This window comes from Dermochelys coriacea, chromosome 6 (assembly GCF_009764565.3).
Source record: "Dermochelys coriacea isolate rDerCor1 chromosome 6, rDerCor1.pri.v4, whole genome shotgun sequence".
Classification (NCBI taxonomy): domain Eukaryota; kingdom Metazoa; phylum Chordata; order Testudines; family Dermochelyidae; genus Dermochelys; species Dermochelys coriacea.
Window position 1 is genome coordinate 109578636 of NC_050073.1, and position 20858 is coordinate 109599493.

The 20858-nt window shown below is 38.5% G+C and overlaps 2 protein-coding genes across 14 annotated transcripts in view; one reads left to right on the forward strand and one right to left on the reverse strand.

The window, feature by feature from the left end:
- The window catches only part of ZFYVE21 (zinc finger FYVE-type containing 21), a 33675-nt gene extending 31562 nt beyond the window's left edge, over positions 1-2113 (forward strand). For all 3 annotated transcript variants that reach the window (XM_038406311.2, XM_038406312.2, XM_043516410.1), the window contains one exon: positions 2033-2113. In XM_038406311.2, coding sequence (XP_038262239.1) covers positions 2033-2068 — 36 coding nt within the window. In that variant the 3' untranslated portion in view covers positions 2069-2113. The remainder of the gene's footprint in view (positions 1-2032) is intronic.
- A 1298-nt stretch (positions 2114-3411) lies between these two features.
- Positions 3412-20858, reverse strand: part of PPP1R13B (protein phosphatase 1 regulatory subunit 13B) — a 124457-nt gene continuing 107010 nt past the window's right edge. For 6 of the 11 annotated variants that reach the window (XM_038406291.2, XM_043516391.1, XM_043516394.1 and 3 more), the window contains 9 exons: positions 18935-19048; positions 16962-17131; positions 15368-15869; positions 13936-14696; positions 12051-12188; positions 11828-11961; positions 8845-9011; positions 6051-6250; positions 3412-5147 (listed from right to left, as the gene is read on the reverse strand). In XM_038406291.2, the coding sequence (XP_038262219.1) occupies positions 5106-5147; positions 6051-6250; positions 8845-9011; positions 11828-11961; positions 12051-12188; positions 13936-14696; positions 15368-15869; positions 16962-17131; positions 18935-19048 (2228 nt within the window). In that variant the 3' untranslated portion in view covers positions 3412-5105. The remainder of the gene's footprint in view (positions 5148-6050; positions 6251-8844; positions 9012-11827; positions 11962-12050; positions 12189-13935; positions 14697-15367; positions 15870-16961; positions 17132-18934; positions 19049-20858) is intronic. The other 5 variants (XM_038406295.2, XM_038406296.2, XM_043516390.1 and 2 more) reach the window with 1 other exon arrangement.

Below are 20858 nucleotides of genomic sequence, written 5' to 3' on the forward strand. Positions count from 1 at the left end.
CCATCCCGACGTGGCCCTTGGGCCACAAAATTTGTCCACCCCTGTATTAGATCCAGTTCTATATTGGCAAACCTAGTTTTAGATTTCAGTTTTAAAATCTAACTAGCACCCTGGCAAATTCATAAATTGACCCTCCCCTCCCCCCTTTCTTGGGATGTCCTAGTAGAACTAGGAAGGTGATATTAGCCCTCTGGCATTAGTGAGATCATTACTGGAACAATATCTAGTTGGTGTCCCAAATTTGAGAAGGATTTACAAGAGCTAGGCAGGTTTACCTACCTTGTACTGAGACTAAAGCTGCTCCATCTGTTTAGCTTAACTTTTTCCATTTTCAGAAGTGACTTGATCAGAATTTAAGTACCAGCAGGAGTTGATGAAAGGCATAACAAGATGTAATGGCTGGATACTGAAGCTAGATTACAGTAGAAAAGGGTGCACATTTTTTTTGAGAGGGTAAAAATGGAATAATTTATCTAAGGGCTAGTCTCCACTAGAAGTACTACAGCAGTGCAAGACTGGTGAAGATACTCTGTGCTGACTGGAGAGAGCTCTCCCATCAGCATTATAAAACCACCTTTGCGAGAGCTGCTTCTGCTGACATAGCACTGTCCACACAAGTTCTTAGGCTGGTGTAATACACATCACTTGTGGAGGTGGCTTATTCACACCCCTAAGCGACAAATTATAATGATATAAGTGGTAGTGTGTACAAGCCTTAAAAAGGTGGTGAATTCTCCATCATTTAAACAAGATTGGATGTCTTTTCTTTTTTTTAAGATTTTCTTGGTCAAATAGAATTTATCAGCTTATTGTAGGAACCAGTAGGTGAAATTCTTACCTAAATTATGCAAATTAGACATCAGAATAGTCCCTCTGGCCTCAGTTTTTTTTTAAAATACCTGAACTTCGTACAATTGAGAAATATTAATGTCCTTTGCTTGTCTCACGAAAAGCTTCTCGCTACACCTATTTTTACTGTGCAGTTAATTTCCGTGTTGCTTCATTTGTTTCTGAGGTAGTCCCTTACTCCATGAAACTCCTAATCTTGTCCTCTCCCAAGAAAGGGCGTTTGCTTCTTCCTTTAACATCTCTCCCAGAAGGCCCAGCTTATACTGACTTCTGCTTTTCGCAAGGCACAGCTGTCTAATCCACTTTCTACTACCCTAAACGAGCATGGCTGTTAACTACTTTCTCCAGGCTGACCTCAGGCTCTCTTTGGGCTATGTTTTTATTAATCCTGGTTTAGATGGGGGTACAGGAGACAGTATATAGTACCTCAAACTTAATCAAGAAATCAGAGTTGAGAATTTCTGGCAATCCTCCCAGACTTTGTAAACCATCTTGAAATCATGTAAGAAGCTTTCTATAATCACATAAATCAACATTTCTTATGGCAGTGAACACCAGGCTTATGAAAAATGACTTATTTAAAAAGAAAATACATTGAGTTATTTCACATGGAAACTGGCCAGATCACTCATGTTGTAGAAAGACCATTTAAAAGGTTGTTTACCACTGTACTCACTGTTTAATAGAACACCCTTTTACCCCCTCCCTCTAACAGATGGTGCTTTTCTCAGTGCTAATACCAAGGCTGATGTATTATTCCTCAGGAATATTTCTTGAAATACAAATGTGCATGTCCACATAAGATAAGCAACTTGGTTAGAAAGCTGTTACCTAGCCAACATCATTAAATGACTTCTCAAAGAAATTGTATCCGTTATCTGGCAGTTCTGTCATGACAAATTGTTCTAAAGATTGCAAGATATTTTACCCCTTGAGAATCTCAGATTAAAAGCCTGATTGATGTGCCATGACGACAAACTCTAGAATATGATTTAGTGTCTCTCCCACGTAAGAAAACCATATGTACGTAGAAGGGCCAGGATTTGATAACAAGTTACAGCTTTTGGCTTTACAATAGTTTCTAGGGGAAGACTAAGAGGCCTTAAGTTTGTTGTTTATCACTGAGGTGCCTATATAGCAAACTGCAATGATGTATCCTTTTTTTTTTTTTTTGTAATCATAGGCAGCAAAGCTCCTTTATGAATCCCGGGACCAATAACAGCAGCAAGTTGTCTGAGATCTGACAGAAGAGACCAGCTCTATGGGAAAAACTGCTTCTCACTTTTTGCTAGTTACTTTGATCCATGGTAATTGGTATTATGAACCCCTCTCTACCCCAAATGTGGTTCACTATGTAAGCACTGGCAAATGCAATGTGAGTATTTTGGAACCATAAGTATTCACTTATCTAGTGTGCAATATGTATACAATTAATGCTTTAAACATAGCCTCATGTTTAAGACTTTATTATTTTGTTAAATCTTATTGGCACTTAATATGGAAAATGAAAGTATGACCTGCACTACAGCTAAAATGTATAGCACAATTTTTGTAGTACCAATTATGTATACTATATGTACTTAATTTGTTGGCTACAAACAGCAAACAAATGTATTTGTAAGTCTCTTCTACAGAGAATAGCTTTTTGGGTATAGATCTCAGGTTTTTTTTCTTATCCAAATATTGAAGATCAGTGTACAATGAAATCTGCCTTAGATAACCTTTTATAGAAATAATCATTTTGGGTTCTTATCATGTGATCAAACACTTAAAGATAAGTTTCACCAAATATCACAATCTGGGTTGTATGAACATGACCTCTTGGAGTCACCCGTATGTAGGAAAATATAAGCTTCCAGAAAATGATTTTGAAGTTTTGTATTCATTTTACTTGTGGTAATGACCTTTTGCTAATTAATCTGATTATTGTAACTAATGTTTGGACATACTGTAGACAGTATTTTAAATGTACAAGTCTTATGGATCAAATGAATTCATACTGCTTGAAAATAAGCAAAATGCTCAAGATAGCATTCACTTTAACTTGCTAAACAACTTAAGCTAACTTTCAACCTTAAAGACTTCAATATTGGTTTGTGTGGAGGAGAGAATAAAAGGTTATTTACAATACCCAAAAACGTCCTGTGCCTCCTGTCCAAATGGTACACTCTGTTCAAGTACTCTAGCATGAACTAGAAAATCTCATATATTCAGCTGTTCTTAGAAGACAGCTAGGAGTTTGCTGGCTGCACTTGGTAGTGAATAAAGTTCAAACATTCAGACTGTCCTTGAAGAATAGAAGTCGGCAGCTTAAGGTGGAAAAAATTTTTTAAGTGAGAGGGCCCTACCTCATCACAGAGCAATACTTCTTGGGTGTGTGCAGCACCTTAAGCCTTTTCCTCTTTGTATTGCCAAGCTAGCCTCTTAGTACTATGCACGCCCAATTGTGACTAAGTTATCCTCATTCAGTGTGGATTAGCTTTGCAGGTTAGGTGGACAAAGGTTACAGTACTTTGCCATTGCCTAACATTAGTTTAAAATAAATACTTCAAAATGCAGCCATGCCTTAGCAGTATTTTATTATACACTAATCCAGAGAACATGAAAATGTGCATCAAAGGCTCTTGAAATTGTCACATTCATGTAGCAAATGTTCTTTAACAATACCCTTTCACGTTTCATCACCACAATATATACAATTAATGTTAAATGGTGGTAAAAGCAAATTACAGCGCTGCATAAATGCTATATAAATTATACACAAGACTTGTACATGAGTTAAAGCCAACTGGCCTCCACTTTTTAATGGAAGAAAAAATGCAAAACACATGGCTACAACTTATGAGAAATTCAAAATATATTTCTGGTATATAAAACCATGTACAATTAACTCCAGTGAAGTGCTTTGCGCGCTTTTTTTTTTTTTTTTGCTTGAAACGACAATGTAGTGGAAAGATTATTGCATAACTCACCCTGGCAATAGGTGTAGGACTGCCAAGAACCACAGAAACTGTCCTTACCAAAATAGCAAATTATTGCCATTCTCAAATCCTTCTCGAACCCCTTGTTTCTCTTCCTGTCATTGACTCTCAATATTAGCACAACTAGCTCTCCACTTTTTAGTCCTTCAACTACTCAGGCAGACTTCAAGTTAGTGTACCTCTTAGCTTATCAGACTCTTACCCTTCTCAACTATTGCACTTTCATCCATGCAAACATACAGATCCTTTAATCTGACTGCAAATTCACTGTTACGTGTTCTTTTGTTCCAAACAGACAAGTTCACAGGTTAGTGGGAGTGGGACCTGTAACTTAAATTAGTAGAGGTAAAACTCGTGTAATAAGCTGAATACCAAGAAAATGAACAAGTTGATTAGTGTAGGGATTTTGAGAAGTATACAAACACTAGTTTTGATTCCTTTAGCTTGCCATTTAAATGCAAACAAAATCTAGATCCTAGCATCTCTAAAGCTTCTGTTTTGAGCTTTGGAAAGGGTATCTTTACACTGCAGCTGTGCTGCTGTAGCATGATGCTTCCTCCAGTGAGGGAAGGGGTTTTTCCATTGCTGTAGGTAAACTACCTCATGCAATAGCTGCATGTATGGTAGGGGTTAGGTCGACCTAACTGTCGAACAGGATGTAAAATTGTTCACAGCCCTGAGCAATGTAGCTATGTTGACTTAAGTCTTGCGTGTAGGGCAGGCCCTAGACTAGGACATAGTTAGGTTAACTAATGTTCTATTTCTAAATCCTAGAGTGTGTGTGTATATATAGCCTTGGTTACTGCTTATGCACTTAGCATGTGAAAGTCTTCTCAGTAGCACGCAGTCAGTAATGAGAAAACAACATTCAATGGTGTCAAAATATATCCAAAATCTTGACACATGGGGCAATTATTGTGGGACTAGAACAGACTGGACAGCATATCTGCAATTTGGAAATGACACTGGTGAATATTTAACACAAAAACCTCCATCTGTGGACTCTTCTATAAGAATATTTTTGTTATTTAGAGTAGAGTTGACAAAATACTGTAGACTCTAAGTACCTCTCCTAGTCAGTGATTGGTTACATGGATGATCTTCATTTACAAACTGCAGATTTTTAAACCCTCAACTGCTGTCCATTAACAAGAGAGCACCATTTAAAAACAAAGAATTTTATTTCTCCAGTTGAAATGTGATGAAAAGGATGACTCCAGTGTGGGTTTAAGCTTCCAGTTACCAGCCATGTATTGCACTGCCAAACAACTGAATTCAAGCAAGAGTTCGCTGCCTAGGCTTTATTCTTGGATATAGCTGCAAAAGAAAATCAAAAGTTAAAAAATACCCAAGCTTTAGATGTGATGACTAGAAAATCAAGTCTATAACATATAACCTGCTTACAGCCAAAAGGCTACTTCTGATTACACATGAATGGATTGTACAGCAAAGGGTAAGACATGTCAACATGTTGTCCACTGGACGTATTTAATACATTTCTTTAGATTTCAAAGAGACATGTAAGTCTGAACAATTCAAGAGGAAACTCAAACCTTTAACAGTCTCCTAACCTAATTAATTAATGCTATTAACTATTTTTATTTCCATCCTTCAGCAGGTGGCAGTAAATAGGTACAACTTTCCATCATTTTATGCAGTCAAAGTGAAAGTTTACCAGTTGCATAATTCCGATCTGCATTTTAGCCACATCTACCTTCTCGGCAGGTGAATAGAATATAGGAGAATAAACTCCCACCAGGAGTGATCCATGCCACAAACTTGTTACATCCCAATTATTTAAATATCTTCATGTGAGCAACCCTGATATTTGGCACAACAGCCACCATACTATACTTGGTGATCTTTTCCATGAGCTCAAACTAAGGGATAAAACTGGCTCCCTATTTAATATGATAAAGATCAATTAAAAAGTTATAGCCTAAAAAAACTTAAGGCAGCCTAATGATTACTGTTCTGTTTACTGTCCTGGGTTAAATTCCTAACTACAGTCTTTCTTTTTCTACAGCAATAATGCTCAGAGAAGGTGCACTCAGGCCCCAGGACAGAGGGATTGCTTTCTTTGTGTCACTCTGCAGCAATGATTTACCTAGATGTTGCATTGATGAGTTCTAGAGGAAGTTCCCTCTAGTCTCCCACCTAAGGAAAAGTGTAACAATAGGTCAAGTTCAAGGGGGAAGGAAGAAGCTTAAAGTAACTTACCCCCAAAAGATTTTTAGGCACATAGCCTTCTTTATCATTGAGTCGAGCCCACCACCATTCTGTTTCATTATCATCCTTGCGTCTCAGGATAGTAATGGCATCCCCTTCATGGAATGACAACTCATCATTATTCTGGGCTTCATAATCCCACAGAGCATACACTACTCCTTTGTTCATGACTCCCAACTTCTCCTGTACTCCTGTTACCAAGGAACAAAAGGTAAACAAGAACATTACAGATGGTAAAGTACCTTGACTTTATCCACTTGGGATTTTGGACCCTCCTCTCGAGTGGGAAATGCTGAGAGACTTTCATTCTGCTGCAATTTAAGATTCAGTGTTTCCATTATACTGTTTTTTTTCCCCCTCCCCCTCAGGAATTTAACTGGAGATTAAAACCTGATATGGCATAAAACTTGTCATAGAAGTTGGGAATATGTTTTCATTGCATGGTGTATTTGAAAACTAGTTGGCCTTACTTTATTTGAAATAAGGGTGAAAATTAGGGTTGTCAAGTGATTTAAAAAAATTGCAATTAATCATGCAATTAAAACTAATCAATCACGCTGTTAATAATAGAATACCATTTAAATATTTTTGGATGTTGTCTACATATTCAAATATATAGATTTCAATTACAACACAGAATACAAAGTGTACATGCTCACTTTATATTTTATTACAAATATTTGCACTGTAAAAAACAATAGTATTTTTCAGTTCACCTACAAGTACTGTAGTGCAATCTCTTTATCATGAAAGTTGAACTTACAAATGTAGAATTATGTACAAAAAAAATAACTGCATTCAAATATAAAACTATGTAAAACTTTAGAGCCTACAAGTTCACACAGTCCTCCTTCAGCCAATTGCTTAGACAAAAGTTTGGTTACAATTTTCAGGAGATAATGCTGCCCGCTTCTTGTTCACAATGTCACCTGAAAGTGAGAACAGGTGGTCGCATGGCACTGTTGTAGCTGGCATCGCAAGATATTTACGTGCCAGATGGGTTAAAGAATCATATGTCCCTCCATGCTTCAACCACTATTCCAGAGGACACATGTCCATGCTGATGATGGGTTCTGCTTGATAGCGATCCAAAGCAGAGCAGACAGTGTTCATTTTCATCATCCGAGAGATGCCACCAGCAGAAGGTTGATTCTTTTTTTTTGATGGGTCAGGTTCTGTAGTTTCCGCATCTGAGTGTTACTCTTTTAAGACTTCTGAAAGCATGCGCCTCATCCCTCTCAGATTTTGGAAAGCACTTCAGATTCCTAAACCTTGGGTTGAGTGCTGTAGCTATTTTTAGAAGTCTCACATTGGTACCTTCTTCGCATTTTGTCAAATCTGCTGTTAAAGTGTTCTTAAAATAAACGTGCTGGTCATCATCCAAGACTGCTATAATATGAAATATATGGCAGACTGCTGGTAAAACAGAATAGGAGACCTACAATTCTACCCCAAGGAGTTCAGTCACAAGTTTAATTAACACACTCTTTTTTAAGAGCATCATCAGCATGGAAACCTATCCTCTGGAATGGTGGCTGAAGCATGAAGGGGCATACAAATGTTTAGTATATCTGGCATGTAAATACCTTGCAACACTGGCTACAAAAGTGCCATGCAAATGTCTGTTCTCACTTTCAGGTGACGTAAAAAGAAGCAGGCAGTAGTATCTCCCATAAATGTAAACAAGTTTGTTTGTCTTAGCAACTGGCTGAACAAGAAATAGGACTTAGTGGATTTGTAGGCTCTAAGGTTTTATATTTTGTTTTTGAGTGCAACTATGTAATAAAAGTGTAACTTACAAATGTAGATTTTTATTGATAGAGATTGCACTACACTACTTATGAGGTGAATTGAAAAATACTCTACAAATATTTGCACTGTAAAAATGATAGTCAAAAATATAAAGTGAGCACTGTACACTTTGTATTCTGTGTTGCAATAGAAATCAATATATTTGAAAATGTAGAAAAGCAACCAAAATTATTTAATACACTTCAATTGGTATTCTATTAAGTGTGATTGATCATGATTTTTTTAATCACTTAATTTGAGTTAATAGCCTGAGTTAACTGCAATTAATCAACAGTCCTAGTGCAAATCACTCCTACTAGTCTCATACACGTTCTCTAGCACAACAGGTTTAGAGTTCTTGCTCAGCCTAGTTATTGCAGCATTTGCTGTATATATCATCACACTGCAAATCTGTCTTAAGGGGTATATTAAAACCCTAATGAAGTCTTTACACTCTTTTGTGCAAGTTAGAATCTTAATTTTATTTAATTGCTGCTTCTAGAAAGATGCTTCTCATGATATATGCACTGAACTTAAAAGCTATAGGTCATCTGTCTCATTAATTCAGTGAACAAAACATGTATAACTACTCATAATAAGGAATTCAAGTAAGTTTAGATCTTCAGCCTCCTGGTGTGGTCTGCTAGAAGTTTGGGATATCCTGACAAAATTCCATGTGAAATTTATATGGCAACATCCTTCTAACTCCAAAACCCTATCATCATCATCAGAACCCTTTCCTAGAAAGGAAGGAAGAGATGTTTAAAAATCATGCACAATGCCACAGTGAGCTGACTTGAAGAGGGAGGGATGACATGGCCAAGAAAATATTCTGGCAGTATTTTGAATGGACGAGAGCGGGGGCAAGGACAATGCTAATGTCAAAGACCTATGTACAGGATACAGAACTTAGACTAGCAACTTGGTAGTCAGAACAGAGAAGAAATAAAGGTTTGTAAAGGGAATTATCAAGTATATACACTTGGCAACCTACCGTACAAGAACTGGGAACACTGAATATAACCCTCCTCCATCTCCTCACACTTGTCCGCAGCAGTTTCTATATCACTTATAGTTGAAGCAAAAATTGCTGCCCCGGATTCTACAAGTAGTTTAGAGAGATGAACACTATTGCAAGAAGCTGCACAATGCAAAGGTGTCCTGAAACAAAGCCAACATTTAGACATCAAAACAGGCCAGGATTCCTACAAATCCAACCTGCAACAAAGAGTTCAGTCATCCTTTAGAAAGAAAATTAACTTTTATGTGGAGAATGGTTGTGGCAAAAGTAAAAACGTAAATAAATAACCTCCATGAAATTCTGACCCTATTGAAGCCAAATGGGGCAAACAGATTTTAATGAGAATGTTAAGTTTTCATGACATTTTGCAAGGCTGCAGTACGTTAGTTTTAAATGGCAGAGAAGCTTGTACTGGTGAAAGAGCAGAGGGCAAGGCAAAAAGGGTGAGAAATAGCTCAGCAAGGCCAGCTCTCTAAATTCCTCACCTACACTACAGAAGTGCTGCAGGACAAGGAAATGTTACTCACCGTGTAGTAACTGGAGTTCTCTGAGGTGGGTTCTCCCAACGTGTCATGCACTTCAGGTTTGCATGTGCACTTCAAGTTCCCAGGACCAAAGATTTTTCCCTAGCAGTGTCCATTTCCTCCATGCATGCACTCATGCTCTGCCCTGAAGCTATAAAGGGGGCTGCCACCATTTTAGTTCCTTCTCTACCACTAGGCCATACTTAGGGAAATTGAGGCAGCAGGGAAAGAGGTGCGTAGTGGACATAAGGACACTTGTCCCTATGTGTCATGCACTTCAGGTGATTCAGAAGCAGTCTCTCTCTCTAGGAGGTGGGTACGCACAGTTCTATGTCACAACAGAATGCAGAACTGCTCTAGCCAGGGAGACATCCAAAGCAGCTGCTTGCACCAGTGCGTAATGTCTTGCAAAGGAATGCACAGAGCCCCATGTTGCTGCTTTGCAGGTGTCAATAATAGATACACCCTTGAGGGAGGCTACTGAGGCTGCTTGGACTCTTGTTGAATGTGCTCACACTCCTCTCAAGAGAGACATTATTCAACTTGTAGCAAAGTATGATGCATCCTGAGATCTATTTTGACAGCTTTTGGGTGGAAGTGGCCTCTCCTTTCATCCTTTCCACAAATGATACAGAATGTCTAGGATATTTCCAAAATGACTTCATCTTCTGTAGATAAAAGGCAAGGGTCCCATGCACATCCAAGAAGTGCCACATTACCTCTTCCGTATTGATGGGTGGTTTAGAGTAGAACACAGGAAATGGATGTTTTGGTTAATGTGAGAGTCTGACACTACCTTAAGGATGCACTTCAGATGCAGTCTCAGGAATACCTTATTCTTGTGAGAAACTACTGGAGGGGGGCATAGGAGGTCTGCCATGACTGCTCCTAACTCCCCATTTCTTTTGACCAGTGATTGCGACTAAAAATGCTACTTTCGTTGAGAATTGCAGTAGAGAGCAGGGTACCAGAAGCTCAAATAATGCTTTTGTCCGAGCTACTAAAACCAGGTTCAGGTCCGAGACTGGTGTGGGTTTTGCCATGGGAGGGAAAACTAACCAAACTTTTCAGGAATCAAGATGTGACTGGGTGTGAAAACACAGAGTAATTGTCTACTTGCCTGTCTCTGCCTACTATGTTTGGTGGCTCCTGACACTATCTGAGAGTTGGGAGGCAGATGACAGAATAGGTATTCCAACCCTTTCACAGGTACAAAATACATCTTTTCAGCCTGCTTATCTAGTGGTGGAACTGTGGCAGGTATCTTTGTAGGTTTGATGATGGCTTTGGTGAGCGCCATTCCACTCTGTCCTGAGCTGTGCAGAATGTCTAGTAGTGCATAGAATGTGTAATGCCTCCGCCACCCTTTTAAAGAAGTTGTGGAAGACCTTAGAATCATGAGGGTATGGCAGGGAGACAGGAATCACTGCCTCATGGGGAGACAAGGACAACAAGATCAGCAGCATGATGGCATTTTGTTCCTGTTGGGCCTCTCCTCCAGATTGTTGTTGTGACTTCTGAGGCTTCTCTTCCTTTACCCTGAGAGCTGGACATCTTCGCAAAAAGAAAAGGAGTGTACTTGTGGCATCTTAGAGACTAACAAATTTATTTGAGCATAAGCTTTGGTGAAGCTCACTTCATCGGATGCATTCAGTGGAAAATCCAGTGAAGAAATTTTATATACACAGAGAACATGAAACAATGGGTGTTACCATACACACCGTAACAAGAGTGATTAGGTAAGGTGAGCTATTACCAGCAGGAGAGAGAAAAAAAACTTTTGTAGTAATAATCAAGGTGGGCCATTTCCAGCAGTTGACAAGAATGTCTGAGGAACGGTGGGGGTGGTGGAAAATAACATGGGGAAATAGTTTTACTTTGTGTAATGACCCATCCACTCCCAGTCTCTATTCAAGCCTAAGTTGATTGTATCCAGTTTGCAAATTAATACCAATTGAGCAGTTTCTCGTTGGAGTCTGTTTTTGAAGTTTTTTTGTTGAATAGCCACTCTTAGGTCTGTAATCGAGTGACCAGAGAGACTGAAGTGTTCTCTGGTTTCAGAGTAGCAGCCGTGTTAGTCTGTATTCGCAAAAAGAAAAGGAGTACTTGTGGCACCTTAGAGACTAACAAATTTATTAAAGCATAAGCTTTTGTGAGCTACAGCTCATTGTCCAGACTGGCACTTCTGTCGGTGTAACTTATATCAGTTGGGATGTGTGTGGTTTTTTTCATATTCCTGAGAGACGTACGTTTTACTGACAAAAGTGCTAGTGTAGACATACCCTTAGAGTTTACAAAAAACACTCTATATATTTACCAAGAGTCATTTTGTAAATATATAATAATCTGATCCCTAGATAGCTCTCCACTAAATTTCATTATCAAAACTGACTGAATTGGGACTTTGAAGTTAAAAGTGCTAGCACACTTACCATCCATCACTGTCTGCTGCATTCACATTAACACCAAAATCAAGCAGGAACTTTACAATGTGGTGATGACCAGCACACACTGCATTATGCAAAGGGGTAATTCCTTCATCATTGGGTTTGCTGGGATCATCAACCTATGCGAAAAAATTGAAATACTTAAGCCCAAATCATTTCCTTCATTGAAAAAATGTGGAAGAGACTGACTACGTTTAGAAAAGTTCACCTCATAAATGATCCTTTGTACCAAATCAAATTCTCCCTCCAAAGAAGCATCAAGCAGGAGGGCTAAAGGGTTGAACTTTACCCTCAAACTGTGACCAGTTCGTTCAGAGTTAGGTTTCTTCAGGTTGGTACGTTTAGTCTGAGTGGAAGAAAAAGTAGATGTCATTTCAAGTTGCATAAATATCATAAAATATTCAACTTCGTTTTAACCAAACAAGCATTACTGTGCCCCCAAAGTGCTGATTAAGATTTGTCAGCATTTCCATTATAAAACCACAGTGGCAGATATGAAGCTCTGAAAATACAAATTTTATTACGTGGAAATCTGAAAGTCATTCCAACACAACAATAAATTACTGTTTAAAGAAAATGGTTAGAAGGTATAGTAGGTTAATTCTTAGTTCATCCCACATTTCTGAATATAATAGTTTTAAATCTCATCTGACATCACAAATGAAAGCAAGTCTGGTGGGCTCATCCTAGTCTCTAGCAAGACTTTGGTCTCATTACAAATTAAATGATTCGGCATGACTGGCAGTCTCTGCTCGGGAGAATCTCAGGTTTGAGCTAGCAGGAGTGTTCATTACAGGTTAGGACTGAGATACATTAATTTGCTATGCTGTTTGCAGTGGGGAAGGAAAGCTTGCACAGCACTAGATTATTTTATGTGTTTTTCTAGCCAGTGGTTCCAGAAGAAACATGTTCACAAAAACTGAACCATTTTAAAATTTGTTTTGTTAAACAGTATTTTATACCACTCATGCATTTTTCCCAGGCTCCAGCAGTTTTAGCAATTTGTGCTTTATGTGGACTACAGGCTGTAGGGTTTTGAAATGTGTGTTTTAAATTTCTGTTATACTTAAGTTTGGGAAAAAAGATTATCTCCCCCTTCTCCACAAAATCACCTTCACCTGTTCCTACAGGGGATACATGCAAGGCCATGTGTACTCTGTGGCCAAGCTGGACCTGAATTCTTCAGCAAGGTCCTTGGATTCTATGATAGCTTTAGATAAATGAAAAAGTAGATGTGCTCACTGTATTCAATATGAAAGTGAATAATACAATCATTGTAGCTAATGAGTAATATTTTTATATTAAATTCAATTTATTTTATGCTGTCCCACATTTTCAATTCTCTACATAGTGCATATTTTGACAAGACAAATAGTGTTGTAGACGTGCCAAGCTGAAACTGTAGACTTTGGCAGTTGGAAGGGGGACAGTTGGGGGCTGTGGCACCTGGGGAAACATGGAGGGTAATTTGGATTGTGGGATAAACACATCAGATGGATGTTTCTGCTAAAATAAATCAGCAATGTTGACATTTATGTTGTCATTTTTAGGGTGTAGAGGTAATTCCCCACTGAGGGGAATATGGGTAGTTCACATCTCCCAGAGCTGTTTTTTCAGACTGCCTGCAGAACTAGAAAAGCATCACCACAGCAGTTTCCACTCAGGTTCATGTTTACAGTTATCTTTGCAACCCTGAGGTCTGAAAACATTTTTTAAATTTAAGTCTGATTCTGGAATTCAGTTCTTGGCAAGGGGTAATTTCAGATAAAGTTCTTCGGATAGATGATACACAGGACCCTGAACATGCAGGATCATCTACAAAGTATGTGCATCACTTCCTTACTATCTAGCCAGAGTTGCATATGAAGCATTATTAGTACAGAAACAGCATTTTTGTCAATTTATCCATAGGAATCTTCCACGGTGCTATGTTCAATTTCCCTTTATTCCTTTGATACCATAAACCTTATGCTATTTAGATCATTTAGTATAATCCCATTGTCTTCCAGTCACTGCAGGAATAATTGACTGTATAGCTACTTCCAAAGGCCAAGAGTAATACGCAATATAACTGTATTTCTGCCATCACTTACTGGAGGAAGTGGAGGAGGAACAGCTGGTGGCACAGGAACTTCATCTTCTATTGGGGAGCTGACCTCAGGTATGGGACTGGGTGACTGCTCAGTGGAAGGGACTACAGCAGGATTGTTGTTATTGTCTTCAGTTGTCTCAGAGGTTTGGTTAGTGGTTTCAGTGCTAATCAGTTCCTCAGTGGCAGGAGAAGGTAATTCATTATCATTGGCATCTGATGGAGGAGGTTCATCAGGAAAAGCAACTGTGGGTTGCACAGAAATAGGTTCTTCAACATTGCCATTTGTGCTAGTGTTTCCGTTATCAACATCTGCTAAGTTGCCTATAAAGTCCTGTGGGTTGCTTGGTTGATAAAAAGGAGCACTTTCAATTCCTCCAGCAAGTGTATTAAAGCGCTGATACAATAGCTTCTGTATATTTGGTCCACTAGGCCCTTCAGGTTCAGTGATAGAGCTACGCTTCTTTAATGGCCTAGGAGCATTGGCTAATTTTCTTCTAAGAGCTTCAAGATCAGCATCACTTTGATATCGTAGGGGTGAATGCACAATAGGTGTAAGCTTAGTAGGACTGAGAGGGCGAGGAATGTTTTCCACATTGCTATTTTCACCTGATGATGGAATGTTTTCCAGCTCTTGATCTTTTTCAGTGAACTCAATCTGAGGCTGAGACTGTGGCTGTGATGTGTGGGCAGGCAAAGATCCATGAAGGAATGGTAAAGGTGATGGAGAAGTTGAACCAGATTGTAGAACAGGTTTTCCATAAACTGAAGAGGAGAAAATGAAAGTGAGGGACTGTTCTGAATTTATATCAAAAAAGTCATGCAATAAGCTGCTGGATGCACGTCCTGCTGTTTGTTCATAAATCAATATAGAAGAAAAATATGTCAATAGCTAGGTTATGTCATAACCTATCACCCAGTTGGCTGATCAAACTAGGATATCAGTATTCATCTGTTAGCGATGGAGATACTTCTGATAGAGTTACAAACTATTCATTGACAAATGGTAAGAGGGTTGTTGAAAAGAAAACCCTGCCAGAGACTGTATTTCTTTAATCAATCTCTGTAAAAGTATCTGGAATACAACAAATTACATCTAATATAATCCATATTGTTCCAATAGTTAGTTAGTATGTTTTAAAATAAAGATGTCTCTCAGCACATGCCTATTTGCCACCTCAAAAACTACAAATGGGGTTAAATTAAATTGTGGTACCATATTGTTTGAATAAGAAAAAGCAAAATCCTCCTCCTTTCCTCTAAATTTAGACAAGCTATTCATACAACAAAATAATGCTTTTAAGGTAACTGTATTTACATTAATATCAATTAAATTATTATTTATTACAAACAGATCAAAAAGCAAGTCTACTGAGTAGGTCTGAGGTAATAGTAGCCTATTTCAAAGGGAAAGGCAATAAATATATATATTCTACCTGCTTTTACTGATTTATTTAGGGTATTGTATACAGCCTGTTGATAGTTCTTTGGTGGTGTTGCTTGCTGAAGATACATTGAGTAGATGGAACTGGAGTTCACTGTTTGAGGTCCTTTTCTTGGAGACTGAGGCCTTGATCCTTTATCAGCTAGAAAAGGCCTGATAGCCACAGTTAAAGGGAGCTCAGGCCTGCCATCTCCGCCAGGAAATAGGGAGGGACCAGAAGGTTGATAAGAAGGGCTAGGAGGTACAGAAATTCTCTGTTGTATCTGTTGTGAGGAACTAGGCTGATGTATATTGCTCGATGGTGGTAATGGAATAGGTCTTTGCCGATTTATTATACTGGAGCCAGGTCTTGGTAGGCTGCCATCCTTCCTCCTTTCCAGTGAATTTGTAGAACCTGTTCCTAGAGGAACAGGGCTTGGATAGGTTCCATAGTTTTGAGGCAACTGCTTACTTACACCAGGGATAGTAGGTGGCACTTTCCCCATATCAAGGCCCTAAATAAGAACAATACAAATACTGTATGAAAAACTGGGCAGACTGCACCATCTCACAAATAAAATAAAAATAACCATGAGCAAAAACAAGCACATCTTAACTAGTCAGATTCATATTCCTGAAGGACAAGGAATAAATTATATGTATTTACATATATACACACAATTATGAAGCATATTTTTAAAAATTGTATTAGACATTATGCTTTTAGGAGAATTTTCCACAGAAGACTCAAAGATCAAGAGAACCACCAGGTATCAGAGAACGAAAGAGTATGCACACATCTTACAAGCCCAGTGTAAGATATCTCCAATTGCAATATGTAAATATGAATCTAAACAATATTTGCATCATCAAGGGCTCAATTTTCAAACTTGAGCGCATACCTTTAGGCACCTAAGTTTGCAAGTTTGACCCCAAAATCCATTTGGTAATAAAGTGCAGTAAATCTACACTGCACTTCAAGAAAAGAAATTAAGACAAGGTCATCACTTGTCAGAGCTTACAGTCTAAGAAAAATACAAACCACTGGGCAATGGTGCAAACACCAGAGGACACAAAAAGACAACACTGGCAGGCTCAGTGTACGATGGATTTGAAGATTATTTTTTAAAAAAGATTTTGAAGGAAAAGAAGAGGGAGGGTGATTAGTGCAAAAATGGGAAGTTATGCCAAGCAGCAGCAAGTGGCAACATGAAAGGTGTGAAACTGAAAAGGGAGGAGGAGACAAAACATGTAAAGGGAGAGAATAAGGAGTAGGAAAGGGCTTGAGGGGGAGAGTCGGAGAAAGTGAAGGCAGAGATGTACATGAGTGGCAATACACAGGACCCCGAAGGTGAGGGACAGGAAGAGAGTGAAAGAATTTGAAGAAGGGAGATGAAGAGGATTTTATTAGTGACATTTTTGATAAATGGAAGGGAAGAAGTGAGATGAGCAGAGACCTGAGGCAAACCCTGCTAGAGAGGCCAAAGCCATAGTCAAAAGTTTTAGCAAACAAGATTTATAAAAATACTACATAAATTTGGTAGACATTATGAGTTTACTAGTTTTTATATGCTGCAAAACAAAAGAGCACCACATATGAAACCCACCAGCTTATCAGTACTTCCTAATACTGAAGATGGCAAAGGTTGACTGGATACAGTTCCTTGTTTTAAAGCAGTATCCATGCTTGATTCCTTCCAGTCTGCATTGGAGATTTGAGGTGGTTTTACCACAGGGGTTGAACTCTGTTTAAGCGTTGGCCAGTTTCCATCATTAGCTTGAAATAGAGGAAAAATGTGATATTTATGGTTACCAATGTCGATCACTGTAAACAAGCAAAACATTTGAAGTAGAATCTATTATTCAGATTAGTTTAATCACAATGGGATTAATACGATGGCAAAAATCAGATAAGCTCTCATTAATGTTAGTGTCTGATCCAGAAGAACAGAATAAAAGCTTAACAACCAGGAACAACAAGCTATTCATTACTCTGACATTCAAATTAATTGTATTAAAATCAGCTCTAATGACAGATGGTGAATATTTGGGTGCTAACTGCATTTTCAGCTATCATGTTCCAAAATTAAACTTTTTTTAAAAAAAAGTTCATCTATACATAGAAATATGCCATTAGCATTCAATATTTGATCATTTTTGGTGAACTACCAAGATACAAGGCTAAATTCTGCAATGTATCAATTATACCAATGTATATCGTGAGTAACTGCATTAACTTCAGTGGAGTTTTTCCAAATTTGCACCTGTAGAACTAAACACAATTTGGCCCAGAGTCATTGATATGCAGTAAAGTTGAAAGTAAAGACCTGTTGTAGCTACATTAAATTCCAGTAAACAAAAATCTCCCAAAGTATACATTAATGTCTTTCTTCTCTTCCCACTACCTTCAGTAATTATAATAATGTCTCCGTTAAAGATTTAATTTTTCAGAAATTCATCTTAAATCAGCTGAAAATTTCAAGCCACATGCATATTTATTCATTGCATGCAAAAATATTATGCACAATTGCATGCAAATTTAAGTAGCTAGACCTTGACTGAGTCCTTAATGCTTTAGTGTACACGTTTAGCAATTGGAGGAAACAATTCACTTTCTATTTTCCCAACTAGGATAGAAGTTTTAAAACTAATCTGAAAGTTAGACCTATGCTGTTACACTGTAAAACAGTTTTGAATTAGTACTTTGTTCTCCTGTTTAAAAGATCATATTTCAGTTGCTAGACTCACTCTTGCTCTATGAAGTGGATATGGTTGTTTTCGTTCTCCCACTGTTCTGTAGTGACCACAGCAAAACAATTTAATAGTAGTATTGATGGTCTGTGAAAGAGGCACATACAGCCTTACTTTACCAGAGGACAGTAACTGAAATGCCAAGTCTTATGTGGAGAAAAGGGAATTTATTGGGATTCCTGGAACTTCACTGTGAGGAGACCAAATGAAGGTCAGCGATACTCAGTGACAAAGCCTTCCACTTCATCTCAACTTTACAGAGAAATTCTATCTAGGCATCTCACTGATCCTTTTTTCCATTTCCAGATTTGTTACTATACTCTACCTTGTACAGTTTTTTTCCAAAAACAATTTGACTGCTGCCCCACAAATAGGCCACATAAGGGTGTGATAGATACAATGCAGTTTACATCACTCATCTTAGGTCTTATGAACCTGAGCCACTTTTATTTAACATCCAGTTTCTAAAGAAGTTACACTCTGGAGACTGTTCAGTAACCCATATTTCCACCATGCCAGTCCACATTCAGAGTTTAATCAGCCCATGAATCTGTTTTTACTCTAGCCCACATGATTATGTGATCTATTTTCCATCCTTTATTCATTTGAAAGTTACATTCTCTGCAAGTGAACTGTCCTAGTAATTATCTTTTAAATTATCTTTCCTAAATGTTCCACACACAAAAGTTATAACATTTTAATTTCAAGTCGATCTTGGTTGAATTCTGAGAGATGATTACATTGGGATAAAAATGCTTTTCTGATTGTTAATTTAATACAGTTAAGACCATTGTATATTTTTTTGCCCAAAGCACTTTGTATAACATACAGTCCAGAAACTGCTTTTCAGAGTTTTCAGAACGCCAGGAAGTGCTGTAGTCAGGGCCGACATCAAGATCTGACACTGTCCATAAACTGTGCACCTTGTTTTTATTACCATCATCTAGGTGACAAGAGTAAGACCAAAAAAAGACAACAGTAAAAAATACGTGCCTCTAAGTAAGGGTAATTTTTCTAAATGTGAACAGTGCATTAGATTAATATTTACTACATGATATACCTAAGATGTTCTTTAATTCTAGCATGTTTATTATGGTTCCAGTTCATAGATCAATTCCAGCAGTTCTTATATCCTATTTACATTAAACAAAGGAATGAAGATTTAGATTTAGTAGTTTAGATTTAGATTTAATAGGTAAGAACGAAAAGAAGGAAGCACTAAACTTATTTAAGGGGTAAGAAATAGAAAGACATCATAAAACATATTTCACTCTTATAAATACACATGCACATCGGTTTAAAAAGAATGCTTAAAGAGCCAGACATGCATGGAGACTGTGCCTCACATTACGACCTAAACTGCATGTCACACATTCAGCTAAACTGCAGTAACAGCCTACAATTACAGCTCTGGCTGCTAGAAGCTGCTGTGGAGAGGTGCTAAGCTGCTGCTGTCTGCAGCTCCCTCTGGTGCATCTGACCAGAGAAGGACCAACTGTTAGGAACAAGCAAACCTGGACAGTAGCAGGGAGGGTTGCCAACCTTCCAGGTTTGTACTGGAGTCTCCAGAAATTAAAGATTAATCTTTAATTAAAGATATCATGTGATGAAACCTCCAGGAATTCATCCAACCAAAGATGGCAACCCTAGGGCAGCAGCAGCAGCAAGCGGAGGCAAAGGCAAGGTCAGAAGGTGAGAGGATGCAGTACTGGCCCTAGGCTCCCCTATTCAGCAATCAGCCAGTCTCCTAACTTAGACTCTACCATTCACCAAGCTGACCTGCTCCCCTGACAAGTCCCTGCTACCCCCTGCTCCTACCCAGTCCTCAGTCACCCCACCCAGTTGCCCATAATTCCCTTAGGTATCACAAAGCCACTTCCAGCTACATCTTTCCCTAAGACACCTCCACCAACCCAGATGTCCCCTGCTTCCTCCAAACTATCAAGTTATCCCCCTGGATCCTCCTAAAAGTCTAACTATCCAGCTGCCCCCAACACTCTTTGTAACCCCAGCCATCTTCAAATCCTTCCTCTCTACCCAGACCTCCATCTTCCCTCAGCCTCTGAGCTTCCCCCATCTTTCCCTACCCAGACATTCCCACAGACCCAGCTTCTCTTAGCTAGTCCCTCCTCCAGCACTCCCAACACTTCTGTTGCCTTCATCTTCTGCCCATGCACCCCCAAAAATCCAACTTCCCTTCAATATCTCTCAGCCACTCCCGCTAACCCTATTGCCCAGCTTCTCTCTCTCTCACACACACACACAATTTCATCTAATTATTTGGTCATTTTACTAGTATATTCTAACAGTAACCATATACTGTAAACCAACAATCTGAGGATTCTTGATTTCACTATTACTATTATATTTGGGCCTTTTATAGAACTTTGTATTCATAGATTTCAGACCACTTGATAAACAGGAGATAATGCTTATCTCATTTTATTTACCCACAGTCATGTAGAAAGTGAACTGCAAAAGCAAGGGTGAAATCCTAGTCCCACTGAAGTCAATGGGAGTTTGCCATTGACTTCAATGGGGGCTGAGATTTTACCCCAGGACCAGAAATCAGATCTCCCAATTCCCAGTGCAGCAGACTTTATAAACCCTCATAATCTCACACATAATCCTATCTCCAAAGTAAGCCTACACATGCCAAGTCTCTCCAACTTTGTGACTCCACCCTAATTTATAGGTTGATGACCAATTCAAAGTTTCTAGTAAGATTCTGTAACTATTCTTTCAGTATCTTT